The sequence below is a fragment of the Trachurus japonicus genome, chromosome 23 (genome assembly GCF_045865225.1).
Source record: "Trachurus japonicus isolate A0001 chromosome 23, Traja_1.0".
NCBI lineage: Eukaryota > Metazoa > Chordata > Actinopteri > Carangiformes > Carangidae > Trachurus > Trachurus japonicus.
The window spans coordinates 5,299,332-5,325,119 of NC_140929.1; the positions used below are offsets into that span (position 1 = coordinate 5,299,332).

Consider the following 25,788-nt stretch of genomic DNA (forward strand, 5'->3'; position numbering starts at 1 on the left):
ATATTACTGTAACAGCAGCTTGTTCCCATGCGATTAATTATGATAAGTAGCCTATGTCTCTTTATTTCAAATCACTGAGACATATTTTACCTTCTTCAAAAGAAAATGCAGCTCCTGTGATTTAGATTCTGCACTTTGGACTCAGCCAAGTGTATGTTTTTATTTTAATTAATCTTAAATTAGCCTAGCCTATATAAAAGTAGATATTGTTCATTATTTCTTCATGAGTCGGGAACATTTTTCTACAGTTGGATTAAACAAAATGTTTTCAACCATTATTAATATTGACACTCCTTTCACATACAGGCTGAACTACCAAATATCCACAATTTACCCGTTACATTTCCATTTCCATTATTAATTCATGTGCTGTAACTTTAAATCATAGTTACTGTATGTGACTTGTTTTTTTTTTCTTTCTTTTTTTAAACTTTACAACATTAACGCTCTGTTCTGAACCTGCTAATAATTCAGTGTGTGTGAGGTCTGAAACGAAGGAGCTGGTGTCTGATTGTTTCACCAGAGCAGCAGGAAAAGTGTGTGTTGGTGTGTGTGAGTGTGTGACTGTGCTTCGCTCTGCATTTGTTCTGTTAACCACAGACAGGCTCGACTTCCTATAACTCACCATGCAGCACTGTTAACCCTTCACCCTCCCTCCCTTAACTGTGGCTTTGTAGTATTTTATAGGCACATATATGAAGCAGTATCTCTAATTTCTGTTCATTAATGTTGTTCAGTATGTTAATATAATGTAAATTTATTAAATTATCCGTTAAAACCTGAAAAAAATCAATCAAAACTAATAATATATATGATAAAATGTGAATTACACTTGGATAACATTGAGATAAACTTGAATTGTGATATTATCTTCAATCTTTTGCTTTTTATTTTTGCACAAATGTTTTTCTAATGATGTAATTAACACAAACTCATCATCAGTTCATCAATATTGTGAGTTCATCCTAAGTGAGAAGAAAAAAGATGCAAAAAAAAGTTAAAAATCAATAGAAATTTTATTTTTCTTACTTATCAAAAATATCTGCGACACCTTTGCATAGATGGACACAAAATAGCTTCCATGATTGTTGTTTTTCATGTGATTGTAACAGTGAGGAGAAGTAGAAGATGAAGGGTGACAGGGTTCAGGAGTATTTTGGACGGCGTTGTTTTTCTTCGAACTCCACGACGTGAGAAAAAAAACGTTCCTCTAACGACCTGAAGCTGAAGTGTGAATCCAAACAAACACACTGTGGTTTGTGTTTGTGAAAAAAACAAAAACAAAAACAAAACATGAACGTTGATTCTTTTCTCTGAATCCGAATCCTTAGAAATAAGAAGGACAATAAATATTCCAAATATATTACTTCTTGGGTTTGTTAAATACTTTTCAAATATAATTTTTCTTTTTTCTTAGAACCAATTGTGTCACACACACACATAAAAAGGGGGGAAAGTCTTCATAATAATAATTCATAATAATTTTTCTTAGCTTAAATGCTATAATGCTCCTCTATTACAAATAAAATGGGAATGAAAAGTAAGAAATAAATGTAAAAAGTCTTCTGCAGCTTCTTAAAAACGACGTCTTCTTTCACAGATCAGGAAATTCAATCACACAGAGCTGCTCCCTTGTGTTTGGCTCGAAGAAGTTCATCGTCGCGTTTTCTCCCCCAAGAAAAATAATCCTTCAGCTCCTTTTGGGGGCGAAAATCCTCCAGATAAATTCATGTTCCCCCACAAAAACAAAAACCCATATTCCTTCTTTTTGCAAAGTTGGAAAAAAACGTAGAAACTCCACAACAGTTTTTTTTCTCTCAATCCCATCAATACGTTTTGTTTTTTCCACGTCGTCCATGAACGCATCTTTCTCTCAGTTGGCGTACTGTCTGTAGAAGGCGACTTTGACCCGTTCGATCTGGTGACACAGTTTGATGGCCGGGCCGAGCTTCAGGTCCATGCACTCCTGGACCGTGGGCAGAGTGAGCAGCAGCAGCGCCTGGCCGTCGATGTCCTACAGGGAGAGAGGGACAGTGAACGCAACTTAAACTGGGCTATCATGTGTTTTACTTAAAGCGATAGTTCAATATTTTGGCAAATTGGCCCATTGCCATAATCCCTATAGTCATTGCAGTAGGTTAGTTACCTTTAATTGTCGGTGCAAGCTATTTTTAGAACGGCGACTCATCAAATACACAATCCAACAACTCCAAAACGCTCTGGTGGACAAGTTGTGACCTGCACATTCACCACGCTATGAGATAATAACACAATGTTACCACACAAGAGTTGTTTTAGAGGGAAATTCATGCAAAACCGCTGATGCGCGTTGCCTTCAGGGACAGTTTTTCATCAAAAATCTAAAACAACTCTGTCTCATAACGTTCTGTTATTATTTCATAGCGTGGTGAATGTGCAGGTCACAACTTGTCCACCAGAGCGTTTTGGAGTTGTTGGATTGTGTATTTGATGAGTTTGATGAGCTTGCGGCTCTGCTCCGCCATTCTAAAAATAGCTTGCAACGACAATTAAAGGTAACGAACCTACTGCTATGACTATAGGGATTATATCAGTAGGCGAGTTTGCCAAAATGTTGAACTATCCCTTTAAAAACATACAACTCAACAAGAAAATGGATCAAATGGATAAAACGACAACTAAACTGAAGGTTTAAAACCAAACTCACACATGTAGAAGAGAAAAATGTGCTTTTTAATGCACCTACACAACTTCTATTGCGGTTAAAACAACACTAGGTGATAAAAAGTGACGAGAAAAATCAGCCTCTGAATAAGTTTAAACAACAAGAAAACAAATATGTTGGAGTAGGAAATGTGCCTTTAAAGAGGTTATGGAAAAAAAAAACAGGATATATAATCAAGGCTCTTCAGTTAATAGCCCATAATATGATTATAATGAACTGGCTGAAGCCCCTCCCCCCTTTCCCTGGACTAATGTAAACAAAGGACTGTGTGGAAAATATAACAAGACTGTAACTACGGATGGACGTTGATTTAGAAAAATGGACAAATGCAAAATGAAAGTGTTGTGAACTTATAATAGGAAAGTTTTTTTTTTTTTTTTTTACCAGTTTAACTACCTAGTGTCATTTTAAATAATAAAGGCAATAAAGCAGGAAATAATGATTTAATAAATCAAATAAAGAGGAGTTTTATCCTCATGCTGCAGCAACATTATCAGGTCACGAGGTGAATAAATATCTGATCAAACACATCTGAGCTGTAACACAAGACAAATATTGATTCAGTACAGTAGGAGTAGGTCAATGTGTGTGTGTGTGTGTGTGTATGTGTGTACCTGCTCCTGGAAGATGTTGGCCAGCGACGCGCAGTCAGTGGAGTTGATGAACTGAACGACTTCGTCCACCGTCCACTCCAGAGGGTTTCTGTCCAGAACCAGCTGCCCCTCCTCCTCCTCCACCTCACACACACACACACACACACACACACACACACACACACACACACACACACTGAATATGTTGCACAGACCCAGATACTACTACTACTACTACTACTAATAATAATAATACATTTTATTTGTAAGCGCTTACAAATGCTAAAAGACACTTTACACTTAAAAAAAATCATAAAATAGAGCGAAGTCAGAGTGAAATACGATTAAAAACAGCAATAAAACAGCGTAAAACACACAAAATTACATATTAAAGAGACAGTATCATTTTTTAAAAGTGGGGTTGTATGATCTACAAATAGCCCCTAAGTACTTTAATTGCAGTAGAAGACGCTCTGCACTCCTCCCGTTAGCAACGCCAGCCCATAATAGCCCTGCCCAGAGATTTACAACATACAGCGTTGTGAACAGACCCAAAGAAACGGCCTATTTTCGCAGCCTAAAAGAGGTTTTACGTGAAAAAAAATAAGTGCAGGAAAAACTCAGCTTTTATGTAGACCTAACCAACTGCTGATCGGCGGGCGCTAACCCTGGGCGGAGGGATACGTGAGTTGGTTAGGTCCAAATAAAAACTGTGTTTTTCCTGCACTTTGAAGGGCTGGAAAAAATTATATCATAGCGAATAATGGACCTGTGTATTTTTTTTCATGTAAAACCTCTTTTAGGCTGCGAAAATAGGCCGTTTCTTTGGGTCCATTCACAACAATGTATGTTGTAAATCTCTGGGCAGGGCTATTATGGGCTGGCGTTGCTAACGGGAGGAGTGCAGAGAGTCTTCTACTGCAATTAAAGTATTTAGGGGCTATTTGTAGATCATACAACCCCACTTTAAAAAAAATGCTACTATCCCTTTAAAAGCTAATTTAGGACAGTGATCAGTCACAGGTTCGATCCCCGCCGTCTCACCTGTACGTCCTGTCCTTTCGGCGGCTGGTACTTGCTGTTGCTCTGGTTGTAGGCCGACAGCGAGCGTGTCGACCGTCGCCGGCCCTCGGGGGCCTCCTGGCCGCCGGGCCCCGTGGTGGCGTTGCCCCCCATGCTGACGGCCCTGCGCAGCGTGGCGGCGCGGCGCGGCCGGTGGTGGCGGCTGCTGCTGCTGGTCACCTCCACCGAGGAGGCGTCGGTGTGGTCGTCGCGAGGCTCCGAGCTGTTGCACTCACTGCCCGACTGCAGCGCAACGTCGTCCTCGTCGTCGTCGCTGTCCTGAGGGACGACATGACAGAGTCCAGGTTAGAGACACGACTCACTCCTTCTTAAAGGGATAGTTCAACATTTTGGCAAATTGGCCCATTGCCATAATCCCTATAGTCATAGCAGTAGGTTTGTTACCTTTAATTGTCGGTGCAAGCTATTTTTAGAACGGCGGAGCAGAGCCGCTAGCTGCTCAGAGCTACGCTACGGAGGCTCATGGGATTTCTTGGTTTCCCTCATCAAACTCATCAAATACACAATCCAACAACTCCAAAACGCTCTGGTGGACAAGTTGCGACCAGACAGAGTTGTTTTAGAGGGAAATTCATGCAAAACCGCTGATGCACGTTGCCTTCAGGGACAGTTTTTCATCAAGCAGTCTCTGAATTTGCCTCTAAAACAACTCTGTCTGGTAACAACGTTCTGTTATCATCTCATAGCGTGGTGAATGTGCACGTCACAACTTGTCCACCAGAGCGTTTTGGAGTTGTTGGATTGTGTATTTGATGAGTTTGATGAGGGAAACCAAGAAATCCCATGAGCCTCCGTAGCGTAGCTCTGAGCAGCTCACGGCTCTGCTCCGCCGTTCTAAAAACAGCTTGCACCGACAATCAAAGGTAAGAAACCTACTGCTATGACTATAGCGATTATGGCAATGGGCCAATTTGCCAAAATGTTGAACTGTCCCTTTAACTATTTATTCAACAGCACATTTAGTGACGTTCAAACTCTTTGTGTTTTGTGTCTGTTTCCCTTTTATGACCCAGATAATCCAAATGTGACGCGACATCGCTGCCGTGTTGCACGACGATGATGTCATGTGGCATCATTTCTGTCGCTGCACCGTTATGCAACACTTTCAGAATAAGAGCGGCACATATTTCAGGATTATGGTAATAACATGTCACTAATCCCCCTCAGTCACATCACAGCTGCTCTGCTCATTCACAAACAGGAAGTGAGACGCAGCTTCTTCAAAACAAACAGTTTGTCAGTTTTTCAAACAAATAACTGTTCGATTTATTATTTATAAAGTAATCAGCTGCATAAACAACGTATTGTCTGAGTCTTTTCTATTAGATGTTTAACAGCGACGTCTGAGCTGGACAAAGATATAAAGTCTCAAATTTCTCATCTCCAGATTTTAAAGTTTAAAACACCGGATGAGTTTCTCTACAGAAAGTCAAATAAAGGAGCTCATCTGCTAATAAACAAAACACTGAGGCCATTTAAACAGAAAAGTATAACATTATGAGATTAGTAACTCTTGTTATTAGAAACCGAATTGTAGAAGCTTCGCATTTGTTTAACAAATTAATATTTTTTATCAACCTCAATCTGAGCTAAAAAGATGAATAGATTAGTTTTGCCTCCTAAATGTGGAGTTTTCATTGGTCAGACTGATTTTTGGGATCATTCAAAGTTTATAAAATGCTGTGTGTTTTATGGAGGTGAAACCGATTAGTCGTTTTATTGATGAGATGTTTGCCAGAAATTTCTGTTTCGTCATAATAAACTGAATCTTTGGGTTTTAATTAACCCTCCTGTTTTCCTCCTGAGTCAAAGAAGGAAGGACGAAAGGAAGGAAGGAAGGAAGGACAAAGGGAAAGATGGGAGGAAAGAAGGAAGGGGAAAAGGAAGGAATGATAGATGGAGGGAGGGAACAGATTGGGTCAATTGGGTCAAAAAGGAAGGAAGAAGTAAGGACGAAGGAAAGGAAGGAAGGAAGGAAGGAAGGGAGGGAGGGAGGGAAAAAGGATTGTGGAAAGAAGGAAGGAAAGAAAGATGGAGGGAGGGAACAGATTCATTCAAGGAAGGAAGAAGAAGGAAGGAAGGAAGGAAGGGAAAAAGGAAGGAAGGATGGAGGAAGGGAACAGATTGGGTCAAAAAGGAAGGAAGAAGTAAGGACGAAGGAAAGGAAGGAAGGAAGGAAGGGAGGGAGGGGAAAAGGATTGTGGAAAGAAGGATGGAAAGAAAGATGGAGGACGGTAACAGATTCATTCAAGGAAGGAAGAAGAAGGAAGGAAGGAAGGAAGGAAGGAACGAAGGGAGGGGAAAAGGATTGTGGAAAGAAGGAAGGAAAGAAAGATGGAGGGAGGGAACAGATTCATTCAAGGAAGGAAGAAGAAGGAAGGAAGGAAGGGAAAAAGGAAGGAAGGATGGAGGAAGGGAACAGATTGGGTCAATTGGGTCAAAAAGTAAGGAAGAAGTAAGGACGAAGGAAAGGAAGGAAGGAAGGAAGGGAGGGAGGGGAAAAGGATTGTGGAAAGAAGGAAGGAAGGAAAGGTGGAGGGAGGGAACAGATTCATTCAAGAAAGGAAGAAGAAGGAAGGAAGGAAGGAAGGAAGGAAGGAAGGAAGGAAGGAAGGAAGGAAGGAAGGAAGGAAGGAAGGAAGGAAGGAAAGGAAGGAACGAAGGGAGGGGAAAAGGATTGTGGAAAGAAGGAAGGAAAGAAAGATGGAGGGAGGGAACAGATTCATTCAAGGAAGGAAGAAGAAGGAAGGAAGGAAGGAAGGAAGGAAGGAAGGAAAGGAAGGAACGAAGGGAGGGGAAAAGGATTGTGGAAAGAAGGAAGGAAAGAAAGATGGAGGGAGGGAACAGATTCATTCAAGGAAGGAAGAAGAAGGAAGGAAGGAAGGAAGGGAAAAAGGAAGGAAGGATGGAGGAAGGGAACAGATTGGGTCAAAAAGGAAGGAAGAAGTAAGGACGAAGGAAGGAAGGAAGGAAGGAAGGAAGGAAGGAAGGAAGGAAGGAAGGAAGGAAGGAAGGAAGGAAGGAAGGAAAGGAAGGAACGAAGGGAGGGGAAAAGGATTGTGGAAAGAAGGAAGGAAAGAAAGATGGAGGGAGGGAACAGATCAGGTCAATTGGATCAAATGAGGAAGGAAGAAGGAGTAAGGACGACGGGAAGGAAGCAAGGAAGGAAAGAAGGAAGTCGTCACTTCAGGTTGTGGAAAACTGTGGAACCGTTTACCTTTACTGACATTTTAAAAAGACGATTTATCAAGACAAACATCAACAGATCGATCCAAAATGAACATGAATTCAACTTTTTCTTTGCACAACAACAACATCTCACAACAAGTGTTTAAACTACGAGATGAAACTGAAACTGAATGAGAGTGGCTCTGACTCTCTCTCTGACCTGCGGTGAACCGGCCGGAGTGAAGTCCACGGCCGACGAGCGTCTCTTCTTCTGCACAAAGATGGCTTTCCTCTTCTTCCTGCGGCGCGTCGGCTTGGCCAGCTCGCCCTCGGCCGCCTCCTCCCCGCCCATCGGCTTGGACAGCTTCCTCTTCTTCCCATAGTAGTACGCTGCACGCACACACACACACACACAGGCCAGATGTTACAAACAGCAGCTCTGATTTATGCTGCAGTAAAAGGAGGAGGAAGAGGAGGAGGAGTAGGAGGAGGTGAGGCGGTGATTACAGACAGACAGACTCACTGTATTTGGTTTTGGTCTGGACGGAGCAGTTCTCCGGGCACTTGTCGGTGACGAGCACGGGGCTGAACAGGTTCGGGCAGCACTGCAGCTTCACGCAGACTTTGCGGCAGAAGTCCGGGATCTGGTCGGCGAGCCGGACGATCCGGATGGTGGAGCGGTAGGTTTTCCCTTTGTATCTGAGAGAGGGAGAGGGAAGAGGAAGAGGTGGAAGGGATTAGACGTCATGTTAATCTACTCTAACTAAGAGGACAGTGGGTGATTTAAGTCTGATGATGATGAGTCGGAATCGAACCCACGCACGCCACTGTGGTAAGTGTTCACGGTATGCAATGGCGCCCTAAGTCATTCCCAGTTTAAAGAAGCAGCAGGAAGATGAGCGATAAGATGCTATGGATATGGCCGTCAAAAGAAAAAGAGAAGAAAAAGCTAATTTTAGAGGAAGTGTTTGCTTTATTTTGAAAATGTTCACCACTTTTTCCTTCAGGGAGCTGAAATGTTTCAAAATAAAATGACAAGACCGCTAATTTGTTCGCATCATTTTGAAAATTTTCACCACTTTTTCCTTCGAGGAGCTGAAATTTTTCAAAATAAAATGAGAAGTCAGCTAATTTTAAAGGTGTTTGCTTTATTTTGAAAATATTCACCACTTTTTCCTTCGGGGAGCTTAAATCTTTCAAAATAAAATGACAAGACCGCTAATTTTAGAGGTGTTCACATTATTTTGAACATTTTCACCACTTTTTCCATCGGGGAGCTGAAATTTTTCAATATAAAATGACAAGACAGCGCTAATTTTAGAGGAGGTGTTCGCTTAGTTTTGAAAATATTCACCACTTCTTCCTTTGTGACCTTACTGACTCTTAACATTTATTTATAGCTGAAAATTTTCATAATAAAATGACAAGACAGCTAATTTTAGAGGAGGTGTTCGCTTTGGTTTGAAAAATTTCACCACTTTTTCCTTCGGGGAGCTGAAATTTTTCAAAATAAAATGACAAAACAACTAATTTTAGAGGTGTTTGCTTCATTTTGAAAATATTCACCACTTTTTCCTTTGGGTGAAAGTGAAAGCTGAAATCTTTCAATATAAAATGACAAAACAGAGCTAATTTTAGAGGAGGTGGTCGCTTTGTTTTGAAAATATTCACCACTTCTTCCTTTGTGACCTTACTGACTCTTAACAGCTGATCTGTGGAGGGATACAGTCGTTCCACGGTTCACAAACTAGATCCAAAAAGAGAGATAAAGAGCTGAAACTTTTCAAAATAAAATGCACATGTAAACTGATATCAGCGTTTTTTGTTTTTTTTTCCATTTGCATTTCTTTTTCCAAACGTGGCTAAAAACAGGTTTTTGCAGATGAACCTGTTCACTGTAGATAAAACACCTCACCTCAAACAACCTGAACTGTCACTCTATAACCACCAGATCTGCAGCTTTATATCCTTTATATCACCAACGGATGAGATGTGTGGAAAAAAAACAAAACAACAAAAACCCCCGGATTTGATTAGTTCTGAACAGGATCCAGCTCCAGTCTCACATGAACACAAACAGCTGAAACAAAACTGTAATCAGAATAAACCAGGACAAACAAACTAATTATCTCATCACAGCGACACTGACAGCCTTATTTTCCTCCTTCTCCTCCATCTCTCATACACACACAAACACACAAACACAGTCACAGATAGAAAATTGTCTCTTTGGGCCATAAATGCCCCAGAAAATTAAAAAGCAAGTCCCCGTTTTTTGTTTTTTTTTGCTGTGAAATCAAAACGCGTGATGCTGAGCTCCGCGGGCCAGCAGGTGACTCACTGCAACTTGTTAGCAACCGATTCTCACACACAAAAAATAAAAAAATAATAAAAAAATAAAAAAGGGGGCCAGTTTTTTGATTAGAAAACGTGTGCTGCCTGAAGCTGCTGTGGAATAATTTGGCAACAATGACATGCAACAATGAGGATTTTCAAAGGGACGAAGGAGAGGATGAAGAAAAGAAAAGGAAACAGCAGGTTTTGTTTTTGCTGGTGATGATTTGAACAGAGACGTTTTCCTCTTGATTTATTATGATTTAGAAAACACTGAGCATGAAAACCAACAGGGGGTGAAAGTTTTAGGGCTTCGTCGTCACATCCCCACCTCCAGATCCATAAAAAAACCTCCAAAAGAATCCGTTCTGGCTTCGTTTATGGTGAACTGTGTGTGTCTGTGTGTGTCTGTGTGTGTGTGTGTTGTGTATTTTTGGGCTTCCTCACTTGGCTTTCAGCGTCTCCTCCTGGCAGTCCCAGCTCTGATCCTCCAGCTCCTGCAGCTCCTTCAGGACTCGTCCGGGCTTGTAGGCGGCGTTGATCAGCATGCTCAGCAGCTGGAGGCAAAAAAAACACACATATTACACACATTACACACATATAATACACACATATACACACACAAAGACACATGCACGCAACTGAGATTAAAAAAAGAAACGCAACAACTTTCAAGAAGAATCAAGGAGCGAGCGTACAGACATGAAAAAGGAAACAAAACAGAGAAAAACACACTCGTCTTTTTTTTTTTTTTTTTACAAAAGTGTGGACTCGGTTTGTAAAACTGCAAACACACATACATGCATGCACACAGACACACACATGCATGCAGGGAGAGTGGAGGAAGTGCGAGTGCATGCACAAACACAGTCTCGGGAGAAATTAAGAGGTTGTTTTGCTGAGCGATGAGCGACGGTGATGGTGTGTACGTGTAAACACACTTGACTGACAGCTCCTCACATTAACATGAAGGCGCCGCTGAGACACGGCAGGTGGTTAACAAGACGTCGCTGTCTCGCCCTCCTCCTTTCACCTCCTCCCTCTTTCCCTCTTTCCCTCTCACTCTTTGATTAAACCTTCTCCTCCCCCGTCTCTCCCTCTCTCCCTCCCTCCCTCCTCTTCCTCACCTCTTTGAGGACCAACGTGCACTTCCCGGGGCCGACGGCCTGCGGCAGCTCGGCGATGCGGCCCTTGTTGAGGTACGGTCCCGAGAAACACCGGTGGTTCACGAAGATCTTGGAGCAGCAGTAGCGTCCGTTAGCCGAGCCTGAGAGACGAGACGAGAGACACACGGGACGATCGATCAATAAATAACATCAATTAATCAATCACCTCTTTTAATAAACCTCCAGCACATCAGTCACCACCAGATCATCATCATGTCGACTTTATGACCATTAAAGGAACTTTATCATCACAACACAAACACAAAGATTTTATGTTTGCTCCAATATTTTAAAAGTTTACAGCTACTGATCCAACAAATTATAGTTATCTTGTATAGATTATGTTATATAATATTATATAGGGTTATATTATATTATATAGACTTAAATTGAGTTTGAGTTTTAATTTTGATAAATTCTCACTTATTTCTGAAAACAATTGTGCATAATGCTCTTTTTCTTTTTATTCCCTTGTATCATTTTTACCTTGAGAGGAAGCCACACCGAATTTCATTGTACAATGTGTTTAAGGGAGTAAAGGTCATATATTATATCATACTATATTATAGTTCAGATATTCAGAGTTTCCTGTTTAGATGTAATAGAACTTTTTAACACTTTCTGTAATAATACTGCTAGTTTTTGCACATGTAAATTGATGTTTTTCAGTGTTTCTAATGTGTTGTGTGTTTAATTGTATTGTGTACTTGTGTTGTCATGACGACAGCCAGAGCAGCAGCCACGTTGTTTTCAGGTACGTCTCTTTGTTGTGAACTCAGTATCTCAATAATGTCCTCGAAATTGGTAAAGAAAAAAAAAAAGCGTAAGGATGAAGCAATTTGATTTTTTTTTTTTTTTTTTTTGTGCAATGTTGCCAGAACTCAGTGAGAAAATGGCTTCACATTCTGCACCTGGACTCAAAGGTAAGCTGATTAGATCTTTTTTTAGTCGAAGGTCAAAGGTAAAAAAAAAAACTTTCTTTCATCATTGCACACTAGTGTTTAATATTTCCTATGACAGGTGTGAATGAAATATGAAACCAGTCGGAGTGCGATGCAGCCACAAGGAGCTGATTCTTCTTTCAATCAAGTTTCCCACTCTATAATAATAATACTAAAAAAAAAAAAATGTCTGAATGTGTGAACGTCTGTAGGAAAAAACCTCATTTCAGCCAAACACACGCTGACCTCACACTCTCTCTCTCATCTGGGAGAAAAATGACACAAACTGGAGACGACACCCACTCTCCGTCTATTCTAATATGTCTGAGGCTCAGTGGCCTTGCTGCAGAATCTGAGTTTAAATGCTCAGAAATAATTAAATAGGATCTTTAGACTTCTTTTTCTTCCTCTCTCCGGATTGAGTGAGTGAGTGAGTTTAATAATAATGTAATCTGCTTTTTAGAGAAGAAATATTTCACCTGAATGTGAATGAAGTGACTGAATGTGAATGAACCCTTGGTTGCAGAGCATCTTCTCCTCTCAAATGTTCAAAGTTCATGTTATAATATAGGTAATTTGTGTATTTCCTATTTCAAATCTGAATGTTTCTATGCAGTTTTTATTGTATATACATGTATTTTATGTTTATAGCTATTAAAATCATCATTATGTGACCTGTTTCTGTGCTTTTAAGGGTCGACCAACCAACCACCAGCACCTGGAAGTGCACAACCACCACCACCAGCAAAAGTGGCACCATGATGATAAAAGTGAGGTGAATAGTAATCAGGTGAGGTGATGAATATTCATGAGGAAGTGGGTGGTTTTCACAAACAGGGAACTTGGAAAAAAGAGGGCAGGGGTCTCATGGAAACAACACACCAGACCCCTCTGCTCTATTTGTGCTTTAACGTACAGTACGTATGTTGTTTACAGACGATACAGACGGTCCCTGAACGCAACACAGTGTTACGTACGTGTCGTGCATCCAGAGATAAACACACACCTACTGCCCAAATCTCCAGACTTAGGACAATTAAACGTGTTTAATCTCACTGATTTTGGCAGGAAAAAAACATAAAAAGACACCAAATATGTTAATACATATGTTTAAAACTATGTTAAGAGGTTAAAACTGAACATACATGTTCATTTTCTGCACACTGAATAGTTTCTTGTGCAGTTGCGGCTACATGCACGGTTGTAAATATGTTTTTTATGATAAAACTACAACTCCAGTAGTAAAAGAAAAACTTCTTTCTTTAATGAAAATGGTCTTTTGCGTTTTAAAACCTACAAATGTATCCTCTTGTGGATCAAACCTTTGAAATAAAACAGCAGAGGACTATAAAATATGGGACCTTTAAACCCTTTAATTCACTTTGGATAAAAAAAAAAAGCTTCTGCATCTGTGCCTCTATTTTTTTTTTCTAGTTTTATTCAGTGGGAGTGTTTTTCCTTGTTCCAGCTGATAAAAAGCCAAATACGCACAGACATAGTAGCTCCAGTGCAGCTACAATAACATTTGTTGGCAGAGAGACGTCTCAGTCCTCTAATGTATTGGAGACGAACGAACGGACGAATGAGGATTTTCAATAAGCAAACGGGGAGATAATCTTCAGCTGTGCCAAGTATTTGGACAGTTCCACATTTGTTGTTGGTTAGTCTCTGTGCTTCTTCAACACAGTTCGATTTCAAAATAAAACAACAATAATGGAAACTCTGTGGAGCTGCCAAGTCCCCGCTTTAATTTGAGGAGGTTTAAATCAGCAGGAGAGAGAGAACAAGAGATACAAGCCTTTTTTCTTTCTCTCTTTTTTTTTAAAGCTTTCTTTATGGCCTTAATGTAGTGTTTAGTTATTTTACATGAGGCTGAATGTGCTGAAGCTGCAGAGCCCTGAAGAACAACAGAGGTAAAACTGTCCAAATACTCACTGTTTATTTGTGTAGTTAATGTTTTTTTCTTTATATGAGAAGGAAAAAATAACAAAAGGAGGAAATGAGACTCAGTGGGTCAGAGAGTAAAAAAAAAACAGACACAAGTCGCATCTTGTTGCAGCTTCTTGAATAATCGTTTGCATCAAATCAGGAATGCACAGCAGCTCAGTGTTGAATGAGATGAATTACGACTCTGTCACTGAGTTGGACTTTCATGTAAACAAACTCTGTGTGTGTGTGTGTGTGTGTGGTTTTTTCTTCTTGTGGTCACAATGAATAAAGGCACAAAGTTTAGAAGCGGACACAGATGAATGTGAACGACTGACACACAAACAGACAAACAGCACGAGTCTGTAATGACTTAATTAGCCCGATTATCATCGTCTGAGCACAAAGACGCTGAAACGCTACTGTACAAGGAGGAGAAACTGAACTGCGGTCGTTTTTATAGTAGTTGGATGATGAGGATTAATCTCTGATTTAGTTTGAGGGTTCATTTACACTGAAATACACTGCAAAAACTCAAATATCTTAGAATCTAAGAATATTTGTCTTATTTCTAGTCAAAACATATCTCATTATACTTAAAATAAGATTTATCACATTAAAAAACAGCTTGTTTTTAGACACGTTTTACTTCTTTCAAGTATATTTTTACTTGAAATAAGTAGAAAAATCAGCTTTCACTGGCAGATTTTTGTTTGAAACAAGTGAAAATGATCTAAAAACAAGTTAATTTTTAGGTGATGAGTCTTATTTTAAGTGGAAAGAGATTAGTTTTGACTAGAAATGAGACATTTTGACAAGAAATACGACAAATATTCTTGGAAAGATTTTGAGTTTTTGCAGTGTACTAACATGTAGGGCTGTTTTCGACTAAGGATTTTCATAGTCGAATCTGATTCGTCAGATTTTGCCATAGTCGACTGATCGTCGAACCTTTTTTTTTTTTTTTTTTTTTTTTGATAGCAGCAAATTTGCGACTTTTTCCGTTTCAAACAAAAGAGCTAAAACACCCCAAAAATATGGTAGGTGTAAAACAAATACCTTTATTTATTTTCCACACTTTGGATGATTTTTAGTAGCCATTGTGAGCCAGGGTATGCGTTTATGTTACGTTGCCCTGGACAACGCTCCTTTTGCTCGGACTATGAGTCATCCCTCATCCCTCAACGTGGTGAAGGATAGCGGTGGTCGTGGACACAGAGAAACCGGGTAAAACATGTAGTATCAAAACAAACGGAGGTCAGAAGGACTCGACAATCCGTACATTACGTTAATCAATCCTGTAACACACAGAGTGTGACCGCGGCACCGGCAGAGAGACAGACAGGCTGCAGAGGGACGAGATTACAGCTCTGACTCCCGACACTGATGGTGCGTTCAATACAACTCGGAAGTCGGAAAAAAAAAACAAGTTCCTCTTCTGAAAAACTCTGACATGTCAAACTTTAGGCTGTGTTAGGGACTAATTCATCTGTCTAACCATCAGAACTATTAACACATGAAACGGTAAACACAGCTGATCCATCGGAAAAAAAAAAAAAATCACCGCTGGAGTTAATTTATTTTCCGTGACTGAAAGCAGGTTCTTGAATGTAACTCGGTCAAAGTCAGATGTATCCTCACAATGTTTTGCTGTTCTGTCAGGTCATGCATGATAAATGTTGACAAAGTTAGACTGTCAGACTTCCTTGATTTTAAACTTTGGCGGCTCTGCCCCTCGTCTTTTTGCCACTCCGTGAGTGTTCTGCAGTGACTTTGACGGTCCTACTGCTCACCTCCGCTCATTTGAAAAAAAAAAAAAAAAACCTCCGCTCATTTAATTGTGCAACTGCAGTGGGTGATTTATTAATACGTAGTAAGAAGCTAAGACTACCGTTTAAACGCACACATAATTTTGAACTCTTTATTAACAGAAAGTAGGCAGATTTTGTATCAAAATAGTCTTTTTATAACGAAAAAAGACATTCTATGTAACAATTTATGCTCAGCAGCCGTGGGCACCCCCATATAGTCAGAATGGTAGGGGTTAGATTCGACTACGAGGTTCATAGTCGAATCAGACCCCTCCGAATCGAATCGTCGAATCGTCGACTTTTGGAGGTCAGCCCTACTAACATGTTACTAATTCATGGAAGTGTTTCTGGGGGACAAAAAGGTTTGTTTGGTTTATAAAAACAAAATCAATATCCACATGATTCAGATATTATTGCAAATAGCTTAGAAACACGTCTGTTGTGTTGTTTTGTGTGAGTTTTCTGAGTCTTTACATGTGTTTTCTCAAGTTGAAGTGTTTTGAGCCCTCAGGGCCACCGTAGGTTTTTATTGTGTGGTAATTTATTCATCAGTTTATCTTTTATTAATTTTTTTTTTTTTATTATACTTTAATCACAAGCCAAGTTTCTTTTCACCGCTCCCTGTTCATGACTCAATCCCGACCCACATGTTAAAAAGAAAAGAAATATTTCACCTGAATGTGAATGAAGTGACTGAATGTGAATGAACCCTTGGCTGCAGAGCGTCTTCTCCTCTCAAATGCACTTTTGATTTAAAAATTCATGTTATAGAATAGGTAATTTGTGTATTTCTATGTAGTTTTTATTGTAAATACATGTGTCTTATGTTTATAGCTCTTAAAATCATCAGTATGTGACCTGTTTCTGTGCTTTTAAGGATCGACGAACCGCACATGTTAAAAAACAAGACTGATCAGGTATCGATCCTCAAAATGAGACGCGCAGAACCAATACAGTAGATTAGGTATTGATCCATCCTACTAATCCAAATAATCAGTGTACTGTAACTCTGATCAACCAGGAAGTGAAACCACAGTCGATCACACACACTGACGAGCCGAGGTTTCCCCCTCTCTCTCTCGCTCTCTCGCTGCTCGTTAGCGTTAATTACCGGAGATAAATCAAACGTCAAGCGGCTTTTTTTTTTTTTGATCACCTACCTGGATCCATGGCGACGGGCTGGCAGTGGTTGACGGGCGTCATCTCCATCGGTTGGGATGGAGCCGACCTGCAGAGGGGGGAAAAAATACAAAATGAAAAAAATGAAAAAACAAACACACAAACAGGCGATCAATCCGGTCGAAGGTAATCAATGAAATTATCCCACTGATCTAATCAGAGAGGAAACAACAGAGCTGCAGTTCGGCCGATCAATCGACTCATCGGTCGTTACAGTTAGAAGGAGGAGAAACGGACGGATGGAGAGATGGAGAGATGGAGGGAGTATTGATGAAAAGATTCCCCTGAAGGTGAGAAATGGAATTAGAGGTTAGATGAGCGCCGCCGCTGAACACCACCACATATTTTTCTTTCACTTCTCGGGGGCGGCGGCCATTTCCTGCGGCCGTCCGTCCGCCCGTCCGCCCGGCTGCCGGCGCTCTAACGTGTCATTTGTCAACGAAATCAATCAGCACCGCGGGAAAAAGCAATTTCTGCTCTATAACAGCCACTGTTTCAATTAATGGCGCCACGGCGACAGAGGAGGAAGAGAGGAGGAGGAGGGAGAGAGAGAGGCCTCGAGGGGTTTTCTCAACAGAAACCTTCACTCAGAGGGAAAGAGGCGGGAATCTAACAGGGTGGCGGGCGGCCTCAGTTGGTTTTCACGCTGATGTACTAGTTCATAAACAAACGAGGTCAGTATTCACGTTTCATTTTCAATTTAAGGCCCAATCCCATTTCACCCCTTGGCCCTACCACTTACCCCTACCCCTCCGTTTTGCGCGTTCACGTGTAGGGGTAGGGGTGTCCCAATCCCCGTTAGGACAGAGGGGTAGGGGGAAGTGGTAGGGCTACATACCCCTCCAAACGGAGATTTTTCAGAGGCACACTCCAAACGGAGGGGTATGAAAAGTTTCCCATAATGCATCTTGCGGCAGCCGGCAGCAGTGGCTGTAAAACGAAAAGCTGTTTTATTTCTTGCTGTAGCGCTGTTATTACGTCACTTTCTTAAGTTTTAATATTTTTTCTTGCGAGAAAGTAACTGTTTAGGTCCCAAATGTGCGGTTAGTTTACCCAAATGACGGCGGGTTAGAAGTTTGCTCCGACGATTTTTCGGAGAAGTGAAGCTCCAGGAGGAGCGGCTCCTCACAGAGGCAGCAGCCGGTCTGCAGAGCTGCCGGGAGAGAAGGCGGTCGTTAATTAACTTATCCGCGGGTTTTTAGAGGTTTACCACCAGCATGTTAAATTCTTTTTAGCATTTAAATGTTGGTCTAATTGATGAAATCTGACAATTGTGGCAGTAGCATTAGTTATTTGGATGAAAAGTGAAGCTTCATGTATCAGACAGAGGAGCAGGCAGCTGCCTCTGGGCTCTGTGTACAGAAATCACCACATTTACATCAGTAAATAAATGTTTTACAATGAACCGATCAGTCTGCAGTAAGTTTTATCTTATTATATTAAGTTATATGGTACACGGCTATTTGATTTCTGGCAAAAGCTCGCCGCATCAGCTTACGTAAAAGCCAGTGAGACTACGTGATGACGTATGTGACTGTTGAAGGGGTGTCCCAATTCGGAGGGGTTGACTTTCTACCCCTACCCCTTGTAGCTCCGTTTCAAGGGGCGAGGGGCAAGGGGTAGGGGAAGGGGTAGGGGTAGAAAAGAGAAATGGGATTGGGCCTAAGTCTCGTTTGAGAAAAAAAAAGAGCAGGAAGTACGGTGGCCTAGACAACAATAACTTGGACGTAAGATTATAAATACGATATTATGAATGCAAAATATTTCACATAGCCTCCATTCATTCTCATTGTATTGTGAGAATTTCACTTCATTTAACTGTATTTATTTATCTTGTAAGTATTTTGGGTGGAGTGGCCCTTTAAAATATTATTACCACTACTACAGTACTACCATATAGTGCAACTACTACTATTACTGATATCACTGCTATAACTAACACAAGTGCTACTACTTGCTTCTACTACAACTACGACTATAACTAATACCAATACTATTACGACCACTGGTACTACTCTACTACTACTATTATTTACACCACTGCCATTATTACAACTTCTACCATTATTATGATTATTATTTCGATCATCATTAGTATTAGAAGTCATAGTAGTAGTAGTACTGGTATTTATTTCAGGTGTTGAAATCTGTTGTATCTCACTTTTTAAAGTGAGAGTATTATTTCTTAAAGTGATTAGATAACGTACCTGCAGTACTATGACTGTAAATCCAAATATTATTGTATTTAATCAGTAAAGAAACCATGAATTTAGAAAAGAATACAGTGATTTAATGATTCTGGGACTTTTCCTGACACTAATATGTTTTTATACCTCAAAGTAAAGAAACTAAATGTTTGAATGTGTAGTGTTTAGTGTGTAGTGTGTAGTTTAGTGAATAAACTTAATTAGAACTTAATGAATATCTCCCACTGAGTTTATTCATAATAAAACTTGAACAATAAATAAATAAAAGCTCTGAATCGTGTTGTGCATCAGTTTTCAGGTGAATAAATACATTTTTAGTTGTTTTTTTTTCTTACTGTTTCTCCGGCTGCACCACAGCAATCTTCTTCTGCTTCTGGCCTGTGTGGACGAGACAATTACAGTTTGTATCAGGCTGTCACTGTGTGTGTATGTGCATGTGTGTGTGTGCATTTGTGTGTGTGCATGTGTGTGCATGTGCGTGCACGTACAGACAGGTTTGAGTGGGGGGGTCAGAGGGTAAGCGTTGGCCTCGCACCAGCCGACAGGGAAGACGTCCATGGACTCGACGTCCACGATGCACTCTGACAGCGGCTTCGCCACACCTGGAGACAGGTGGACGGCACAGAGAGAGAGAGAGAGGACGAGTGAGGTTGCTGTCACACACACACACACACACACACACACACACACACAAAAAGTTACACAGACACACACATGCACTAACACACACTGCTTTTTACCTTCACTCTGAGACACAGCAGGAATCCTCTGACACCTAATCCTTCTTACACACTCAAGTGCACACACACACACACAAGCATGCACGCACACACACACACACACGCACGCGTCTGTACCTTCCAGTCGGAGCCACAGCAGGCGTCCTCTGACCTGTGTGATCTGAGCCACACACACCTCCACCGGCCGCCGAGGGTTCACCGCCTCCAGCCACATGTCCTTGGCAAAGCCTCTGCTCTGCCATGTCTGAACACACACACACACACACACACATGCACACACACACACACACACACATGCACGCGCACACACAAATAGAAAGAGAGAGAGAAGAGAGGAGAGAGAGAGAGAGGTAGAGTTTACTTCACATCCAGGACAGTGATCTAAGCAGGCGAAACCTAAAACTGGCTTCAGATTACGAGGAGGAGACACTCAAACTGATTTAACCCAGATTTTCGTCTTACAGGCTGTAACACAACGTGCCGGTTCACTCGCTGCTTGTTACACACAGCAGCAGGAGGAGCTCAATAAAAACGTTGTCGATGTCGAGGAAGAGATTAACGGGTTGTGTGTGACGAGAAGACAGTGAGTGACTCATGGAGCTGTTTGCTTTGGGTTGTTGACAATGAATCAGATGTTATCAGGGGCCTAAGTGATAAAGTTCTGACTTATTTCTTGAATCAGCGTTTTTTTTCAAGTGAACTAACCCTTTATCATGACGGAGACAGTATGTGACAGATGTTTGTATTAAAGCTTTTTCAAAATAAAGGTAGATGTTTGTATTAAAGCTCCTTGAAAATAAAGGTAGATGTTTGTGTTAAAGCTCCTTCAAAATAAAGGTAGATGTTTATATTAAAGATCCATACAGTATAAAGGTAGGCGTTTGTGTTAAAGCTCCATAAAAAATAAAGGTAGATGTTTGTATTAAAGCTCCTTAGTATAAAGGTAGATGTTTGTATTAAAGCTCCATACAGTATAAAGGTAGATGTTTGTGTTAAAGCTCCTTCAAAATAAAGGTAGATGTTTGTGTTAAAGCTCCATACAGTATAATGGTAGGCGTTTGTATTAAAGCTCTTTCAAAATAAAGGTAGATGTTTGTATTAAAGCTCCGTAGTATAAAGGTAGATGTTTGTGTTAAAGCTCCATACAGTATAAAGGTAGATGTTTGTGTTAAAGCTCCGTAGTATAAAGGTAGATGTTTGTATTAAAGCTCCGTAGTATAAAGGTAGATGTTTGTGTTAAAGCTCCATACAGTATAAAGGTAGATGTTTGTGTTAAAGCTCCATACAGTATAAAGGTAGATGTTTGTATTAAAGCTCCATACAGTATAAAGGTAGATGTTTGTGTTAAAGCTCCATACAGTATAAAGGTAGATGTTTGTGTTAAAGCTCCATACAGTATAAAGGCAGATGTTTGTGTTAAAGCTCCATACAGTATAAAGGTAGATGTCCATGTGTAGTGTGATTATTGAGCAGCTCTAGGTTCTATATTAATACTGTGAAAGTATCAAAGCCTCAGTCCACAGAGAAATGCACACAGCCTGTATTCAGAAACTGAGCCTTATAAAACCAGCTGTCAGGACTTCCTGTCACTTTGTGATGTCACAACAACAGCAGTAATCAAAAGCCCCGCCCACTTGGACACAAACATCCATCTAACAACTTGCAGGATTTGGTTTCTCTGAGTGTTTTATTCTGAAATATGCTCTGTTTTTATTGAATCAACTCAGAAAACAGTCAGCCAATCAGAAGAGGAGAGACTCAGAGCCTCCTTCTCCTCCTCTTCTGATTGGCTGACTGTTCTCGACCTCCAGAGAGAAGCTGAGAGAGGAGATGGAAAACTACACTCACTGAGATGTTTTTCAGCTCTAAAAACCACAGATAAATCTTCTTGTGCATCTCCCAGTGATGGTCAGTCAGTGCAGAACACATGGTTATCAGATTGAATCCACTTCCTGACAACAACGCTTTTCCAAAAACTCTAAATCTAAACAAGGACAAAGAAGCTCGACGCCTGTGATTGTTGTTGACGGTTCAAAAATGGCGTCTTACGTCAGGGAAACAGGCGTCGGGAGCTGCCTCGGTCCCGCTCTGATACTAGTAATGTGAAATTAGCATGTTTTTACGACTAAAGATCTTCTTCTTATGTAATTTAAATCGATGTCATTTTAACCCATAAGGACCCACGGTGACACGGGTGTCACACCGCCTTCAAGTGTCCTGGAAAGTCCCTTACAAATATTGATGTTGAACTTTTAAATCATGAAGTCCCTAAGTGACATCTACTCAACATCCTGGTGCAGTCACATGACTCTCTGTGAATCTCTCTATCCATGACAACATTTCCAAGATGGTGGCCAGCAGAGTTGGCACATTTCACAGAGGCAGCTACTTTTAAAAACCTTGCTTTCTGTCAATAAAATAAGCCACCACCCATTTCACAATGCAAATCCTTTTATAACATGTCCCTTGTTGTATTTAACCTGTTCTGACCTCATTTTTTGAAGAAACTCATATAAAACAACTTAAGAAAATATTGCTGTGACATATACGTCACATCGGGCTAAGGCCTTAAAAAAGTCAGGAAAAATACCATGTGACACCTATGTCACAATCAGAAAAATGGCAAAGAACTACTCAATTAAATTAGGTGATTCAGGTATTTTGAATTAATATACTCTATGTTGTTCAATTTAAAACATAATTTAAAAATGTTGACATAAAAATAATGTCAAATTCAATCAATATTTAATAAAATGATATATCAGTCCGGAAATTGAACCACATATTTAGCAGAGACACTCTTCTCAGTAAATGAACAAGATTTTAGTATCCCATGCTGGTCCCATATTAATGTAATTATGCTTTTTTGCTGTATTTTTTGTAACAAAATAGGATACAGTGTTCAGGATGCACTGACGATCATCAGACGTGCAATAGATGTTGTATACAGAACAACAAATACAGCAAAGAAGAATGAGAGTTTACATAAGAAAATATTAGGAAACAAATAAGAAAAGTTAACACAGTCAAACAGTCATGAACCAGGTTTGAGACAAGGGTTCTGGACTGCTGTACTGATGGGAGAGAGGGTCCCATGTGGTGCATTGTGAGAGAAGGACGTTTTACCCAGCTCAGTTCTGACGACTGGAATATGACCCAACTATCAGTTCTGTGAGTGGGTACCAATGTTTTGTGATTTCATAGTTAATAGAGATGATAAATAAAGAGACAATAACTGTGACAAGGCTTTAAAAATGGATAAAAACCAATGCTGTTTACCCCTTACTGTCAGAAATGACCAGCCAACATTTTGATAAAGAGTGCCGTGATGAGTATTATATGAATCATTGGAAGTGAAATGTAAGGCTGAGTGGTAAACAGCATCCAGTGGAATCAAAGTGGAACTAGCAGCTCTTCCATAGATGGCATATCCATAGTCTAAAACAGAGAAAAAATAGTGTCTCCAATTTTTTTCCTGTGGTGAGTAGGGAAACGGTGCTTATTTCTGTATAGAAAGCCAAGTATTGTTCTTAGTTTAGCAATGAGGGTGGTGATATGGTGCTTAAAATTAAGACAACTGTCCATCCAGATGCCAAGGTATTTGTAGTTGCAAAGAAAATTGTGGTTGCACAGCTTTTAAGGCTTCAGTAACTGGTTAAAGCCTTCAATATGAGGCAATATTCGCATTTCTATAGTGTTTGCCCTTTTTTGTTGTGAAACTTGTATTAAAAAGGTGTTAATAGTAACCAGCAAATTTGTAATTTTGATATATGTTATGGAAATGCAAATAAAAGGTCAAATTTGTGTTACAGAGCAAAAGAAAATGTCAAGCCCATTTATTTTCAAGTGAAAATTTAAGTTACCAAAAAAGCCCGATGTGACATATATGCAACATTTCAGATCTCTGACAATAGGTGGCGCTATTTCAAAAAAAACTTCAAAAATGTGTTCCATGCATTCCACTTGGTCTGTGTTTCACCCCACTTAATTTTCCTTCAAGGATAAATGGGTCTGGGTTCTTATGGGTTAATTTATATACATATCTTTGTTTTATGAGTCTGTAGGCCTACTCTCCATTTACTTTGAAGTTTCTGTATCTATGTAATAATAATAAAGTTTTATACAATGAAATACGACATACAATTCTGGTTTAATGAATTAATGTGACAAAATGATGTACTTTGGTTCGAATAAAGGAGCAGTGATTTCAGTTCAACAGGGCGTTTTCCTTCCGCAGAACACCTGTTTATCAGATTGAATCCACTTCACTTTTCCAAAACTCTAAATCTAAACAAGGACGAAGAAGCTCGACCCCTGTGACTGTGACTGTGACAGTTTAAAAATGGCGTCTTACCTCTTCCTGGATCAGCTTCAAATTAGCCCTCTGTGATCCTTCCTGTATAAATTTGCTCATTGATGTATTTATTGTGAGTAGTGCGCTGATCCATATATACTGTATATGAATGTGTACAGAAACGTTTATGTATAAATTATGGACGGTGTAAGTATGTAAATGAAAGGAAATTGAGAGCCATACAAGGGAAGAGGGTGGGGGGTGGGATGGGAAAGGTTCATGTGATATTTCTTTTTTTTTTTTTATTTTATATATTTTATTTTTTATTATTATTATTTTTTCTTTTCTTATTATCTCTTCTGATGTTTAGAAATCATCCTTGTGGTGTATTTGTAAGATTATGTACAGTACGTTCTCTCTGTAAAATACGATCTATTCATTGTAACAAACTGTAGATGCTTGCTATTATATGCACCATAAACATCCTGTAAGAGATTCTGTTAATAAAAAACAAATCTTACGTCGGGGAAACAGGCGTCGGGAGCCGCCTCGGTCCCGCTCTGCTTCAGGTAGTCGGCCCAGTCGAAGTCCTGGCCCTCGTATCCCGGCGGCTTCTCCAGGCTCACGCCGTTCTTCAGGCACCACTGGACGGGCAGGATGCCAGCAGAGTTGGCGTGACACACCACCGACCGCGGCTTAGCGTCAACAGAGAGGTCGTCCAACGTGACCTGGAAGTAGACGTCGCTGTAGACCTGAGGAGGGGAAAGACAGCAGAGCGTTTATTTAACACCAACCTCCGATAAAATTCCTTCTTTTTATAATTAAAAGGCATCTGCTCGAGCTGAGAAGCTACAAAGTAAAGATGCAGTGCAGGTGCATCATGGGAGATGTAGTACCTAGACTTTTAAACTTTACACAAAGTGAGGATATCTCACGCTTTAAGTGTCTGACACTAAATCATAAAGAAATCACTGTAAATCCTTTATGGAAGACAACAAAAGCCATAATATTATATATTATTATATTAATTAATAAACATAATAATCTAAAAAGATAACAAATTCACAGCCATTTTATACTCAAAACTAATTTAAGACTCAGAAGTCTTAAATACGTATGAATTAAAACTTATGTATATACATTTTTTTCTTAAATCTAAGCATGAGTACATATTTCAACTTTACACCTTAAAGATATGTAAAAATAAATAAATAAATAAAACAAAACAAACTATTCCTATTCAGTAAGAACTGTTCAAATGTCACTAAATAAATCCCCAAATAGCCTATTTGAGATTTACTATGTATTTAAATGCTATTGATTATGGCAAAGTCTACTTGTTATTATAAACAATTTTTATCATTCCAGTAGTACATATACAAGTCTATTTATTATAAATACAGCAAAACATTGGTAGATTTATTAATCAATAGATGACTGCTCAATCGTAACTGATAAGATAAGATAAAGCTTTATTGATCCCACACTGGGGACATGTATTTATTACTGTATCGGAGGAAAGGAGGTAGAAAAAGAACAGTATAAAACAGAAAAAATATAAATAGAAGGTTTGCTTTACTTAAGTACTTGTATTTACAAATATATTTACATAACACTTTAAAAAAAGCCAAAGTGAAGCTGC

General features: G+C 39.8%; 1 protein-coding gene across 4 annotated transcripts in view; it reads right to left on the bottom strand.

Annotated features, from left to right (window-relative positions):
* Positions 1-1,482: 1,482 nt before the first annotated feature.
* The window catches only part of sfmbt2 (Scm like with four mbt domains 2), a 64,359-nt gene continuing 40,053 nt past the window's right edge, over positions 1,483-25,788 (bottom strand). For 3 of the 4 annotated variants that reach the window (XM_085768886.1, XM_085768889.1, XM_085768885.1), the window contains 12 exons: positions 24,668-24,898; positions 19,970-20,096; positions 19,601-19,714; positions 19,448-19,490; positions 16,887-16,954; positions 11,010-11,149; positions 10,330-10,439; positions 8,072-8,247; positions 7,769-7,938; positions 4,342-4,638; positions 3,319-3,441; positions 1,483-2,014 (listed from right to left, as the gene is read on the bottom strand). In XM_085768886.1, coding sequence (XP_085625012.1) covers positions 1,874-2,014; positions 3,319-3,441; positions 4,342-4,638; positions 7,769-7,938; positions 8,072-8,247; positions 10,330-10,439; positions 11,010-11,149; positions 16,887-16,954; positions 19,448-19,490; positions 19,601-19,714; positions 19,970-20,096; positions 24,668-24,898 — 1,740 coding nt within the window. In that variant the 3' untranslated portion in view covers positions 1,483-1,873. Of the gene's footprint in view, positions 2,015-3,318; positions 3,442-4,341; positions 4,639-7,768; positions 7,939-8,071; positions 8,248-10,329; positions 10,440-11,009; positions 11,150-16,886; positions 16,955-19,447; positions 19,491-19,600; positions 19,715-19,969; positions 20,097-21,901; positions 21,929-24,667; positions 24,899-25,788 lie in introns of all 4 variants that reach the window. The other variant, XM_085768887.1, reaches the window with a different exon arrangement.